This window comes from Tupaia chinensis, unplaced genomic scaffold (genome assembly GCF_000334495.1).
Source record: "Tupaia chinensis unplaced genomic scaffold, TupChi_1.0 Scaffold000115_1, whole genome shotgun sequence".
Lineage (NCBI taxonomy): Eukaryota > Metazoa > Chordata > Mammalia > Scandentia > Tupaiidae > Tupaia > Tupaia belangeri.
Genome location: NW_006159579.1, coordinates 3,073,552 through 3,087,250, shown reverse-complemented (window position 1 = coordinate 3,087,250; position 13,699 = coordinate 3,073,552). Strand labels below are relative to the sequence as shown.

General features: G+C 43.0%; 1 protein-coding gene and 1 non-coding gene across 3 annotated transcripts in view; both read left to right on the top strand.

Annotated features, from left to right (window-relative positions):
- The window catches only part of NFS1 (NFS1 cysteine desulfurase), a 32,694-nt gene that overhangs the window by 14,023 nt on the left and 4,972 nt on the right, over positions 1-13,699 (top strand). The window contains exons 5-12 of one of the 2 annotated variants that reach the window (XM_006144072.3): positions 814-966; positions 2,855-2,948; positions 4,068-4,202; positions 8,393-8,550; positions 8,954-9,059; positions 9,140-9,221; positions 11,354-11,437; positions 11,837-11,926. In XM_006144072.3, coding sequence (XP_006144134.1) covers positions 814-966; positions 2,855-2,948; positions 4,068-4,202; positions 8,393-8,550; positions 8,954-9,059; positions 9,140-9,221; positions 11,354-11,437; positions 11,837-11,926 — 902 coding nt within the window. Of the gene's footprint in view, positions 1-813; positions 967-2,854; positions 2,949-4,067; positions 4,203-8,392; positions 8,551-8,953; positions 9,060-9,139; positions 9,222-11,353; positions 11,438-11,836; positions 12,108-13,699 lie in introns of those variants that run through there. The other variant, XM_006144071.3, reaches the window with a different exon arrangement.
- Positions 12,844-12,948, top strand: LOC114007024 (U6 spliceosomal RNA). Its single transcript, XR_003548685.1, has one exon. It is a non-coding gene; the product is annotated as a U6 spliceosomal RNA (small nuclear RNA).

Here is a 13,699-nt window from a genome sequence, read left to right as displayed (position 1 = left end):
GGGTGGGTGGAAATACTGTATTTCTCTAAATTTGTGTGCATGCATGTGTTGAGGGGGAGGTGTTTTTTAGACAGGGTCTCACTGAGTTGTGATCCTCCTATTGCAGCCTCCCAAGTTGTTAGGACCACTAGCATGAGCATTATAGAGTGGGTCTCCCATGTAGCCCCATTTTGCTAAGCAACAGTATCTGCTCTACTGTGCTCCAACATGTCTAGGACTGTCTAAATTTTTAAACACATACATTTACCTGTACATTATGATTATTATTATTATTTTAATAGAAATTGTTTTTACAGCAATTTTAGGTTCACAGCAAAATTAAAAGGAAGGTACAGAGATTCCCCATATGTTCCATGCCTACAACCTTATCCATTATCAACATCTCCCACCAGAGTGGCCCATTTGTTACAGTTTATGAACTGACACCTCATTATGACGCAAAATGGAAAACTTACATTAGGACTTACTCTTGGTGTTGTTCATTCTGTGGGGTGTGGACAAGTGCGAATTATTCTAGTGAATGATTGAACTTGATGGGGCTATGGGAATCCCCAAGTTTGCACCTGGTTAGGCAGAAGTATGGGTCACTTGAGACATCTGGCAAATGTAGTGGGGGCAGTCATTACTCTGTGGGTGTTCACTAACTCTAGGGACTTGGTGTCAGAAGTGAATTGAATTACAGGACACTTAGTTGGTGTCAAACGATTAGTTTTGGAGCATACCACTCCTTCCAGGTTCCTTTTACAAAGTCATCCAGGTTGTTGATGTCTCTCTAAGTCTGTTTTCCTTCCCTCCACCACCACCAACTGCTAGGGGGTGGCCAGGTTTTACAGATCACGGAAAAAGCACCTAATTACCACCCAGACAGAACACAAGTGTGTCTTGGACTCCTGCCGTTCATTGGAAGCGGAAGGCTTTCGGGTCACATATCTCCCAGTGCAGAAGAGTGGGATCATTGACCTGAAGGTAGGATTACTCTTGGCAGAAGGGGCAAAATAGGGGGAGCTTGGCTTCAGCCTGTAAATCTCTCTCTTCAGCCTCAACTGGAGCTTAAAGGACTAGCTCTAATGATTAGGGTCGGGGTTAAAGAAAGAGACTGAGCAGAGACAGAGATTATGTTCCCCTTGGTATGAGCTAGATTCCTTTTTCTGGAGGTCTCTGACTTACTTTTTCCCTGCATTGATGCCTCTTATCTCCTTAACGAAGAGGTGTAGTTCTTTTTTTGAATATTTTCCTTTTTGGCCTATTTTCTTTTATGTCTATTTTAGGTGTTGAGTCCAAGTATCTTGTCCACCAGATTTTGGATACTAGTGCCCTTAGACAAATCCAAACATGAGTTTGTAGACAGAGCCCTGACTCCAAATGCCAAAATTTTTTTCTTACTATCCCTTGTTTCTGCCCTCTTCCCCCTTACTAATATTTAATCATTAATCAGTAACATGTATATCTATGGCTGTTTCCATTTGTTTTAGTGCATGTGTGCTCACCAGAGAAAGACAGAGAGAGAGGGAGGGAGAGGGAACGTGAAAAAGCTTCCCCTAGTGGGGATGCCCATGCCATAATCCCTTCTTCTCCATTCTCCTCTTGGGGGATTTTGGGTGTGCACACACATGTGCCTAGTGGGGTTTTTTGTTTTCTGTTTTTGGGGGTTTTTTGAGAGAGATTTTTGCTATAGGGCACGTGGGCTTGCCAGAGAGACAGAAAGCGAGAAATCACTCCCCTTGGGGGATGGCCATGCCACAATCCCTTCTCCATTCTCCTCCCGGGATCTTGGGCATGCACGCACATGCGCCTGGCATGAGTTTAAGCCACCAGGTCTGGGACTTGAACCGCAGTCAGCTACATAGGAGTCCAGCGACATAGCCATTATGTCAAGTGCTGGTCCCATGCCTAGTATGTTTTTCAAACCACCAGGTCTGGGACTGGAACTCAAACTGCTCATCTGGCTATATGGGATCCAGCTGCCTTAATTAATGTGTCACCTGGCTATCCCTCAGTGGCTATTTCCTTGTAATGTCTCTGGCATTACGCTTTCCTATTTCTTCAGCTGGGTTTGCATCCCCCATCTTAACTATGTCTGGATTTATACTCTATTGGCTAAACTAGTCCTTAGCTATCACCTTATAGCATGTCTAATGGATTGTCAGACTTTTTTTTTTTCCTTTAAATTTGACTAGTGGATGTGTGTGCTTGCTAGAGACAGAGACAGAGAGAGAGAGAGAGAGAAGGAGAAGGGATGGAGGGAGGGAAAGAAAGAAAGGGAGAAAGGGGAAAGAAAGGAAGGAAGGAAGGAAGGAAGAATTTTTTAAGAATTATTTATGGGACCAGCAGTTAGCGTGATGGTTTTGTCGCTGGACTTCCACATAGTTGATCGTGGTTCAAGGCCCAGGCCTAGCGGCTTAAAACTCATGCCAGGCATGCATGCCCAAAATCACGAGAGAAGCATGGATAAGAAGGGATTGTGGCATGACCATCCCCGCTGGGGGAGGTGATTTCTCACTTTCTGTCTCTCGGTGTCTCTGTCTCTCTGGCGAGCAGAGGTACCCTATAGCAACACTCTCTTAAAAAAATAAAAATAAAAAAAAAGAGTAAGCTTCCTGGGGCTTGTAGGTGGTGTGGTGGTTGAGGCATTGTACTCCCACATGGCCAACTGCAGTTTATGTCCTGGACCTGGCAGCTTGGTTTCTCATTTTCCCGTTCTTTCTTTCTCTGCCTCTCTGGTAGAGAATTAAAAATAGTAATAATAATAACAAATAAAAATAAATAATTATTTAATAGGTTAAACTTTTTACATTCTGGTTTAGGGAGGACTTTGTTGGCACTGTGCACTTTCCTTACTTTTGCATATTCGTAGGAACTGGAGGCTGCCATCCAGCCAGATACCAGCCTGGTTTCAGTCATGACTGTGAACAATGAGATTGGCGTGAAACAGCCTATTGAGGAGATAGGTGAGTATCAGTAGATATCCACTGGGAGCAGGAGTAGACCGGGAGTTGCAGCAATATAATGCATAGGAAAGAAATCCAGGGAAAGAAAGTCTAAGTACCTTATTCAAGGACATTGTAAGTGGTAGAGTCATTATTTGAATCCTGTTCTAGTACCTTTTGTGATTTTTCACTTTATGGCAGTTGTTGCCAAAACCAATTGCATAATAACGAAAAAAACCCTCTACCTTTTTCCCTTTCATCTTTTCCCCTTTAGAGCATCTCTTTATGATCCTACTTAGAGCTGTAATTTCTTTAGACTCATTAGCAAAAAGATTTGGTAATCTTTCCTTATTTTAAGTGAAAAAGGATCTAAAAGTAATATGAAATATTAAAAACCTAGTGTTTTTGAGGTGTTAAGAACTTAGGAATCAGGGGCCGATAGTTGGCTTGGTGGTTAAGGGTGCTGGACTACCACATGGCTAACCACAGTTTGAGTCCTGGACCTGGTGGCTTGCTTTCTCACTTTCTCTCTCTGTCCTTCTCTGGTCAAATTAAAATAAATAAATAAATAAAGTTAAATAAAATAATTCTTTAAAAAAAATAATAACTTATGCATCAGTGGGAACAGCAGATGACATAATGGTTAAGTCGCTGGACTCCACATGACTGACTGTGGTTCAGAGTCCCAGAGGCTTGAAAATCCCTGAGACTTGAAACTCATTCCGGGCATGTGTGAGTGTGTCTACCAAGATCCCAAGAGGAAAATGGAGGAGAAGGGATTGTGTCATGGCCATCCCCTCTGGGGGTCAATTTCTTGGCTTTCTGTATTTCCAGCAAATGCACGAACCTATAGCAAAAATCTCCCTTAAAAAAAAAAAAAAAAGCTAGGTGTCTTGATGTGGTGCTTTGCCCTTCATCTTTATTTTTATTCAGTGAAGGGAAATTGAGGAAGGATAGAGGAGAAGGGAGGAAAAAAGGGAGAGGGAAAGGGGCAAAGAGAGGGAAAGGGGTGAAAGGAGGAGAGAGTTTATTAACAATTCATTTACTGTGAGTAGAGATAATTCATTGTATATTCTGAGACTGTTGCCAAGTGACTTCCCAACATTGTGCTGTATGTTTTCCCCTCTATTGTTTCCTCAGGGCGGATTTGCAGTTCCAGAAAGGTGTATTTCCATACCGATGCAGCTCAGGCTGTTGGAAAAATCCCACTTGATGTCAACGACATGAAAATTGATCTCATGAGCATCAGTGGTCACAAACTCTATGGTCCCAAAGGTACCAGCTACTCCTAGAGTTCTTCCTCTCTGTACTGTCCAGTGAGCCCTTTGACAGTTTTTCTCAAAGGAAGTTGTACATTCAGCATGGCAATGGCAAACAACATTTGCCTATTTGTAGATCTTAGCAGTTACTATACAATAGGACATTCTTCCTTAGTTCCTTTATAAAACCCTTAGAAGGCATGCAGATTTTTTTTCAACAATTTTTTTTTTGAGAGGTTTTTGCTATAGGGTACATGTGCTTGCCAGAAAGACAGAGAGAGACAGAGAGATAGAAAGCGAGAAATCACCCCCCAGGGGGTATGGCCACACCACAATCTCTTCTCCATGCTCCTCTCAGAATCTTGGGCATGCACACAGTGTGCCCGGTGTGAGTTTAAGCCACCAGGTCCAAGACTCGAACTGCAGTCGACTACATGGGAGTTCAGCGACATAGCCATTATGCCAACTGCTGGTCCCTCAGCAATTTTTTTTTTTTTTTGAGAGGTTTTTGCTATAGGGCATGTGCGCTTGCCAGAAAGACAGAGAGAGAGAAAGAGAGACAGACAGAAAGCGAGAAATCACCCCCCAGGGGGATGGCCATGCCTCAATCCCTTCTCCTCCATTCTCCTCTGGGGATCTTGGGCATGCACGCATACGCGCCCAGCATGTGTTTAAGCCACCGGGTCCAGGACTCGAACCATGGTCAACTATGTGGGAGTCCAGCGACATAGCCATTACGCTAACTGCTGGTCCCCCTCAACAATTTTTTAAAAGAATTATTTTATTTAACTTTATCTATCTATCTATCTATCTATCTATCTATCTATCCATTTATTTATTTTAATTTGACCAGAGAGGGACAGAGAGAGAGAAAGTGAGAAAGCAAACCACTAGGTCCAGCACTTGAACCATGGTTGGCCATGTGGGAGTGTTCAACACCTTAACCACCATGCCACCTGCCAGCCCCTGAAGGGATACAGATATTAATTTGACTGAAGAAGAAGAGGTTTTGTTATATCAGGTTTAGTTAGATGGGCCCAGCTCTCTTGTCTACTCCAATGCGGAGAGAGGGAGAGAGAATATGAGAAATCACTCCCCAGGAGGGAAGGCTGTGGCACAATCCCTTCTCTTCCAATCTCCTACTAGAATTTTAAGGCATATTCATGCCAGGCATGATTTTTAAAGTATCAACTCCAGGACTTGAACTGCAGTTGGCCATGTAGGTGTTTAGCGCCTTAGCCACTATGCCACTTGCTGGCCCCCAGGCATTCTGTCTTATTCTCACTAAAATGTTGTCATTATTGGCTTTTATTTTAGATATATCTATTTTGATAAAACCAATGAACTCATGTTGATCAGAAGCTCTGATTGGCACTCACATGCGTTTAGGTCTCCCTCATCCAACCGACTGTTTTCTTTCCTTTTTTAAAAGAATTATTTAATTTTATTCATTCATTCATTCATTCATTTTAATTGACCAGAGAGAGAGAAACAGAAAATGTGAAGGGAAGCCACCAGGTCTAGGACTCAAACCATGGTAGGTCATGTAAAGGTGTCCAGCGCCTTAACTACCACACAACCTGGTGGTCCCAACCTCCTGTTTTCTGAACTCAAGCTCTAAAGAGATTTAGATAATGAGATTTTCACTCTCTAGAGTACTTTTTCTCCGAATTTGGGAACTACATCGATTTAAATAGTATAGGACATTTGTTTTTGCCTTTTTTTAAAGGAAAAAATTAAATATTTATTAATAAATGCAGTTTGGTTTATAAATGTATTGGTAAATGCAGCTTAGTTCATAAATTAATTAATTTAGTTCATAAATTCATTTCAAACTGATGATAAATAAACTTCATGATAAATTTGAGAATTACTGCCTTAGTTTTTATAAATACTTTTGTTTCTGCCCAAACAATTTCCTGTGTAGATGAACTTTATCAAGTGTTCACTGTGTTAAAAAACCCTAGACTGCGGCCAGCAGGTGGCATGGTGGTTGAGGGTGCTGGACTCTCACATAACTGACTGCTGTTCAAGTCCCAGATCTGGCAGCTTGTTTTCTGACTTTCTCTCTCTCTATCCCTCTCTGGTCAAATTAAAACAAATAAATAAATATATAAAGCTAAATGAAATAATTCTCTAAAAAAAAAAACAAACCCTAGACAACTTAGTATATATTTTGGCTCACGCATGCTCGTTATTATTGTTATTATTACTATTGTTTTAACATTTATTTAATCGATTAATTTATCTCTTTATTTATTGTCTTTTCAAGCCACTGGGTCCAGGATTTGAACCCCAGTTGGCTATGTAGGAATCTAGAGTTTTAAGCACCATTCCACCTGCTGGACCCCATGCTCAATATTTTGGTACAAAATTCCTGTAAGTGGATTTGCTGAGTCAGAGGTTACACACATTTTAAAATTTTGATAGATCTTTGGAAATTATGCTAATTTTTATTTCCATTCGATGGCCTTCGTTTTTACCCTCAAAAAATTATTTTTAATTTTTATTTTATTCAGAAAAAGTAACATATTCATATGGTTCAAACTCTAAAAGCAGGTGGTGTGCTGGTTAAGGTGCTAGACTCCCACATGGCCTACCATGGTTTGAGTCCTGGACCTGGTGGCTTGCTTTCTCACTTTCCCTCTCTCTCTGTTGCTTTCTGGTGCCCTATATAGCACATTTTAAAAAAAATAATAAATTTAACTTGATTTTATTTATCATCATCATTATTTTTTTAATTTGAATAGAGAGAGACAGAGAGACAGGGAAAGTGAGGAAGCAAGTTGCCAGGTCCAGGATTCGAACCATTGTCAGTCATATGGGAGTACTACACTTTAACCACCACACCACCTACCAGCTCCCATGTGCTGTATTGCAAATTAAAATAATAATAATAAAAAGAAATAAAATAATTTGTGAGACCAGCAGTTTGTGTAATGGATATGTCACTGGACTCCCATGTAGAAGGCCATGGTTTGAATCCCAGACCTGGTGGCTTAAACTCATGCCGGGCACATATGCATGCATGTCCAAGATCCTGAGAGGAGAATGGAGGAGAAGGGATTACAGCATGGCCATCCCCCTGAGGGATGATTTCTCAATTTTTGTCTCTCTCTTTCTAGTGAGTACATGCACCCTATACCATAAACGTCTCAAAAAAAGAAATAAAATATTTTTTTTTAAAGAGAGATTTTTGCTATTGGGTGCATGTGCTTTCCAGAGAGACAGAGAGACAGAGATAGAAAGTTGAGAAATCACCCCCAAGAGGGGATGGCCTCGCCCCAATCCCTTCTTCATTCTCCTCTTGGGATTTTGGGCATGTACACAAACATGTCTGGTGTGAGTTTCAAGCCAACAGATCTGGGACTCAAACCATAGCCAGCCATATGGGAGTCCAGCAATGTAATCATTATGCCATCTGCTGGTTCCAACAAAATAATTCTTTTAAAATAAAAAAATTCAAAAACTATAAGCATATATATGTTTGAAAGTCTTTCTCCCATGGGACCAGCAGATAGTGTAATGACTACATTGCTGGACTCTCATGTAGTTGCCTGCGGTTCGAGTCCCAGACCAGGTGGCTTAAACTCACACCAGGTGCATGTGCGTGCGTGCCCAAGATCCTGAGAGGAGAATGGAGGAGACGGGATTGCGGTGTGGCTTTCTCCCCCAGGGGGAGAGTCATGCTGTAGTCCCTTCTCCATTCTCTTCTCAGGATATTAGGCATGAATGCATATCCACCCAGTGTGCTTTTCAAGATAGCAGTTCCAGGACTTGAACCATGCAGTCAGCCTTGTGGGATCCAGCACCTTAACCATGCCACCATGCCATCCTCATTCTTTCATATACTTGCTTGGTATTTCATTGTTTGGACATATCGTTTATTCAACCATTTCCCAGATGACAGTTGTCGCAATTGTTTCCAGTCTTTTAGATATTATGAATAATACTGCAATATATAACATTTTGTACACGCACAGGGAGCAATTCTGAACCATTTGGTTGTAACTCATCCTGGTAGTTACCTTCCTGATGCTAAATAATTTTGCTGAATTTTATGCTTCTTTTTTTATAACTTCCTTTATGTATTAATAGAAAAATTTCACACAGAAAAGTTGAAATAATATTGTGACACCTTTGAAAGTGATATTTTGTTTGATCTGCATCTCTCTCTTTTTTTTTGTAACAAACTCTGTTTCCCAGGTGTTGGTGCCATCTACATCCGCCGCCGGCCCCGCGTGCGTGTGGAAGCCCTGCAGAGTGGAGGGGGGCAGGAGCGGGGTATGCGGTCTGGGACAGTGCCCACACCCTTAGTGGTGGGGCTGGGGGCTGCGTGTGAGGTGGCACAGCAAGAGATGGAGGTATGGGGAAAGCAGTTCCGTCACAATTCTTCCTTGTACTTGGTCTTTTAGTGAGAGGCATCTTGGCAGGACTGAGTCAGATCTCTGCTTGAACAGGAGGTTTAACAAAACCTGTCCTGGTCCTGGTGCTGATGGCACCTTGTTATGGGTTATCAAGACCCATGCCCTTTTAGTAGTTACCAGCTCATTTGTTTCTGGGTTATTGGAACTCTGTGTTCAGTTATTAAGGACCTTTTCCATACCACGTGCTGCAGTGGATGTGAAAGATTCAGTGGTCTCCATGAATAATGTAGGACAATAGTGGGTTTAACGCATGATCCCTTCTTGGTTATAGAAAGACTCCTCAAACTAAGTAAACTGATTGATGGTCCCAATGTCTCGTCCTCCCTTATCTGCTCCTTAGTATGACCACAAACGGATCTCAAAGTTAGCAGAACGACTGGTACAGAAGATCATGAAGAGCCTTCCAGATGTGGTGATGAATGGGGACCCTGAGCACCATTATCCCGGTGTGGATATGGCCTTTCTATTCCCTTTCTGAAAGCAACTGAGACTCTGAGACCTTTCTCACAGTGTGTCTTTCCTCCAGGCTGCATTAACCTTTCGTTCGCATATGTGGAAGGGGAGAGTCTGCTAATGGCACTCAAAGATGTCGCCTTATCCTCAGGGAGGTGAGTCATGATGGATACACGGGACTGTGGCAGGGCCAATCAGCCTGGCTTCCATGTGCCATATAGGAGATACTAAGCTTCCTAGTGTGGAGATGACAAGTACCAAAGCTCTTTCTTTCTTTTTTTAAAATATTTATTTATTGGGACCAGCAGGTGGCATGGTAGTTAAGGTGCTGGACACTCCCACATGGCCAACCATAGTTCAAGTCCTGGACCTAGTGGCTTGCTTTCTCACTTTCTCTCTCTCTCTCTCTGCCTCTCTCTGGTCAAATGAAAATAAATGAATGGGGACCAGCAGTTAGCGTGTTGGCTATGTCACTGGACTCCCATGTGGTCAACCACGGTTTGAGTCCCGGACACTGTGGCTTAAAACTCATGCTGGGCGCATGTGTGTGCATGCCCAAGATCCCGAGAGGAAAATGGAGGAGAAGTGATTATGGTGTGGCCATCCCCCCTGGGGGGGGATTTCTTGCTTTCCGTCTCTCTGTCCCTCTCTGTCTGGCGAGCGCATGCACCCGATAGCAAAAAAAAACTCTCCAAAATAAATAAATAAATTAAATTAAATAAAAAATTTAAGTATTTATTTAATTACTTTTGTGGGGGGCAGGGAGGTTTTTGGTATAGGGTGCGTGTACTCGCCAGAAAGACAGAAACAGAGAGACAGAAAGTGAGAAATCACTCACTTCTAGAGGATGGCCATGCTGCAATCCCTTCCCCTCCATTCTCCTCTCAAGATCTTGGGCATGTAAGCACACACACCCGGCGTGAGTTTAAGCCATTGGGTCCAGGACTCGAACTCCAGTTGACTACATGGGAGAACAGTGACATAGCCGTTATGCCAACTGCTGGTCCCAGTTTCATTTGTTGTTATTATGTTTTAAAAATTTGACCAGACAGAGATAGAGAAAGGGAAATTGAGAAAGCAAGCCACCAGGTCCGGGACTCGAACCATGGTCAGCCATGTGGTAATCCAGCGCCTTTATCCACCACACCATCTGCTGACCCTCTTTCTTTCCTTTTTTTAATGATAGAAAACACATGCATGTGTATGTGTGCATGAGGAAGGGAGGGAGAGAGAGACAGTGAGAGATAGAAGAAGGAGAGAGAGAAACATTCTCAACAGGGTTTCATCTCACCGTGATCCCCCTTACCCAGTCCTACAGCCTTTCTGGGCACCCATGTGTACACCCAGTGTGTTTTCTTTTTCCTTTTTTTTAGAGTTTTTTTTGTTTTTGTTTTTGTTTTTTGCCACAGGGTGCATTTGCTCACCAGAGAGTCAGAGAGAGACAGAAAGCGAGAAATCACCCCCACAACGGGGATATCTATGCTGCAATCCCTTCTCTGTTCTCCTCTCGGGATTTTGGGCATGCACGCACACGTGCCTGGCATGAGTTTTAAGCCTTCGGATCCAGGACTCAGACTGCAGTCAACTGTGTGGAAGTCCAGTGACGTAACCATTATGTCATTTGCTGGTCCCTACCCAGTGTATTTTCAAGCTGACCTGGTGATCTGAACCCACAGTTGGCCACATAGCTTCCAGCCATCCAGGGCACTTGGTGTAACACTATGCGACAACTTCTAAGCCAAGAGCTCTCAATTAAGGATAAAGATCATTTTGTAAATACCTGTTTTTTAGCTAACTAGATACAGGCCAAGGTTTACTACTTTAGGAGGACTTCCTCTGGGAAAACCCTGTGCCTTTCATGTTCTAGGGTTCTAGTAACAGACCTGTAAAATCAGAGATACCCCAGAGGCTATCACGGGTTTAGCTACCCTCCATGCTGGTACAGATGGTATATTCTGTCCTAGGGGAGTGAGCACATGTTTTTTTGCTGTCTTATTATTAGTCAAACCCAGCTCATGTGGCATCATGTTCTGTCACACTTTGACAGTGTCCTTATGCAAGGAGATCATCCACTATAGGGCCTGAGGATCTAGGTTCACGTCCCAGAATGTGCAAGGAAGCGTGAAGCCCTGTACCTCTGCCAAATTAAAAGGTCTCTTTTGTTTCCATGGTATGACTATAGGACCTTGGGTCATGGGAGCAAGACTGGGAGTTTGTGGCTAAACAAACTCCCAGTTTGTTTATGAATTGTTGATGAATTGTTCAAGGCTTCTGTCTCTCTCCTTAGTGCCTGCACCTCTGCATCCCTAGAGCCCTCTTATGTCCTTAGAGCAATTGGCACTGATGAGGATTTAGCGCACTCTTCTATCAGGTCAGTGAATTCAGCTGCAATACTTAAAAAAGACATCCTTTTGTATTTTCATTTCTGTTACATTCTAGTACTCCTTATCCCATCCTGAGTTTTTGTGAAAATTTCTAGAATAGTGGTTCTCAGACTTCATTATCACCTGGGACATTCATGAAAGTGTCAGTTTCTGAATCCCACACTCAGATATTCTGATTCACTGGGTCTGGAGGAAGAGTAGGAAACTGATCAGGTGATTCTAATGAGGTTGGTCCCCAGACCATGTTCTGAGAAACTCTAACCTAAAAAGTAAAGACACTGTTTCTCCCTTTGTGTTTTGTGTAGTACATTCTCTGAGTATTTGCTGAATGAATTTACCCAGTGCCAGAACGCTGACGCAGAGCTTTTCTTCTGTGTTGTTTTCAGGTTTGGCATTGGCCGCTTCACTACAGAGGAGGAAGTGGATTACACAGCAGAGAAGTGTATTCAGCATGTGAAGCGTCTTCGAGAAATGAGGTTTGCACCATCGTGTCAAGAGACCCAGAGGCCCTTTGGAGGAAACTGTAGTGCTGTCTCCCCTATTGTTCTTAGGCTATGTAGTCACACTGCCAGAAACAAAAATTTTACAGTACTTGGATTTTTGGATTTAGAGATTTCATAAAGCAGGAAAATAGATGTGCTTGGCTACTTGTTTTCAGAATGAGAAAGGTTTTCTTTTGTTGTTGTTTTTAATTTACTACATGTGTTTACCAGAGAGACAGAAAGAAAGAGCAGCAGAGGAAAAGTTACCCACCATCGGGCCTGATCACATATTGCAATCCCTTCTCCATTTCTCCCTCCTCTCAGGGTTTTAGGCACACATGCACACACACTGGGCATGTTTCTCAAGCTACCAGGTTTGGGACTGGACTTGTGCAGTCAGCCATATGAGATCCAGCTGCCTTAACTGCCAGGCCACATGCTGGCCCAAGAAAGCATTTTTTGAAAAACTCTGTGATCTCTTTGGCAGCACATCTTTTCTTCTTTTTTTGGAGAGGTTTTTTGCTATAGGGCGTGTGCATTCGCCAGAAAGACATACGCCCAGCGTGAGTTTAAGCCACCAGGCCGGGACTCGAACCGCAGTCGACTACATGGGAGTCCAGTGACATAGCCATTATGCTAACTGCTGGTCCTGGCAGCACATATATTTTTTTTTGGAAAGGTTTTTGCTATACGGCGCATACACTCACCAGAAAGAGAGAGACAGAGACAGAAAGTGAGAAATCACTCTCCCAGGGGAGATGGCCATGCCACAATCCCTTCTCCTCCATTCTCCTCTCAGGATCTAGGGCATGCACACACATGCAGCCGGCATCAGTTTAAGCCCCCGGGTCCAGGACTGGAACCACAGTCGACTACATGGGAGTCCAGCAACATAGCCATTATGCCAACTATTGGTCCCAGGCAGCACATATGTTAAAATTGGACCAACACAGAGAGGATTAGCATGGACCCTGAGCAAGAATTACACACAAATTCACGAAGTTGTCCATATTTTATTTATTTAAGATTTTTGCCATAGGGCATGTGTGCTTGCTGGAGAGAGACAAGAGAGAGAAAGTCAGAGAGAAAGTGAGAATCACCCCCTGCCCCTGGAGTGGTTAGGCACCCCATGATCCCTTCTTTATTCTCCTCCAAGTATGGGCAGATGAAGCTGGCAGTAACTGGATAAGGGCTCTGCATACCCAAACAATTTAGGGTTAAGCTCTAGCCCTAACTGGGAACTAGAAAAAAACGTGGCTAAGCTCTAGCCCTGACTGGGAACTAGAAAAAAATGCAGAATCAAGTGCTGAAAAGTAGGCCAAATGTGGTGGGTGTACTATGGAGGCTGAAATTGGCTGCTTATCTTGGTCCCAACAGCTTTAGTTTCCACATGAAGACTGTGTTCATAACTCCTCACAGGTGGGATGAGAACTTCAGGAATATGGCAACACCTGATGCCCATTAGCTCAGGACTCCATGGCAGCTGAGCCTGGGATAATATGTTCAATAATTATTCCTGTTTGTTGGCAATTGGGAAGAGTCTAGAACTGGCAGGACATACAAATAGCTGGGAATGATTTACTACCCACCTGTATTGGGGGTCTACCAGGGTAAGAGGCAGAGAAGAGACAAGGGCAAGAAGAGGCAGGTCATTCCTCAGGTCCTTGAAGTCGAAGTTGGCTGCTTCCTATTTAAGCTTTTACTCATCCGATGTGTCTTTTTTTTTTTTTTTTTTTTTTTGGGCCGGCCCCTCTGGGAGAGGGTACA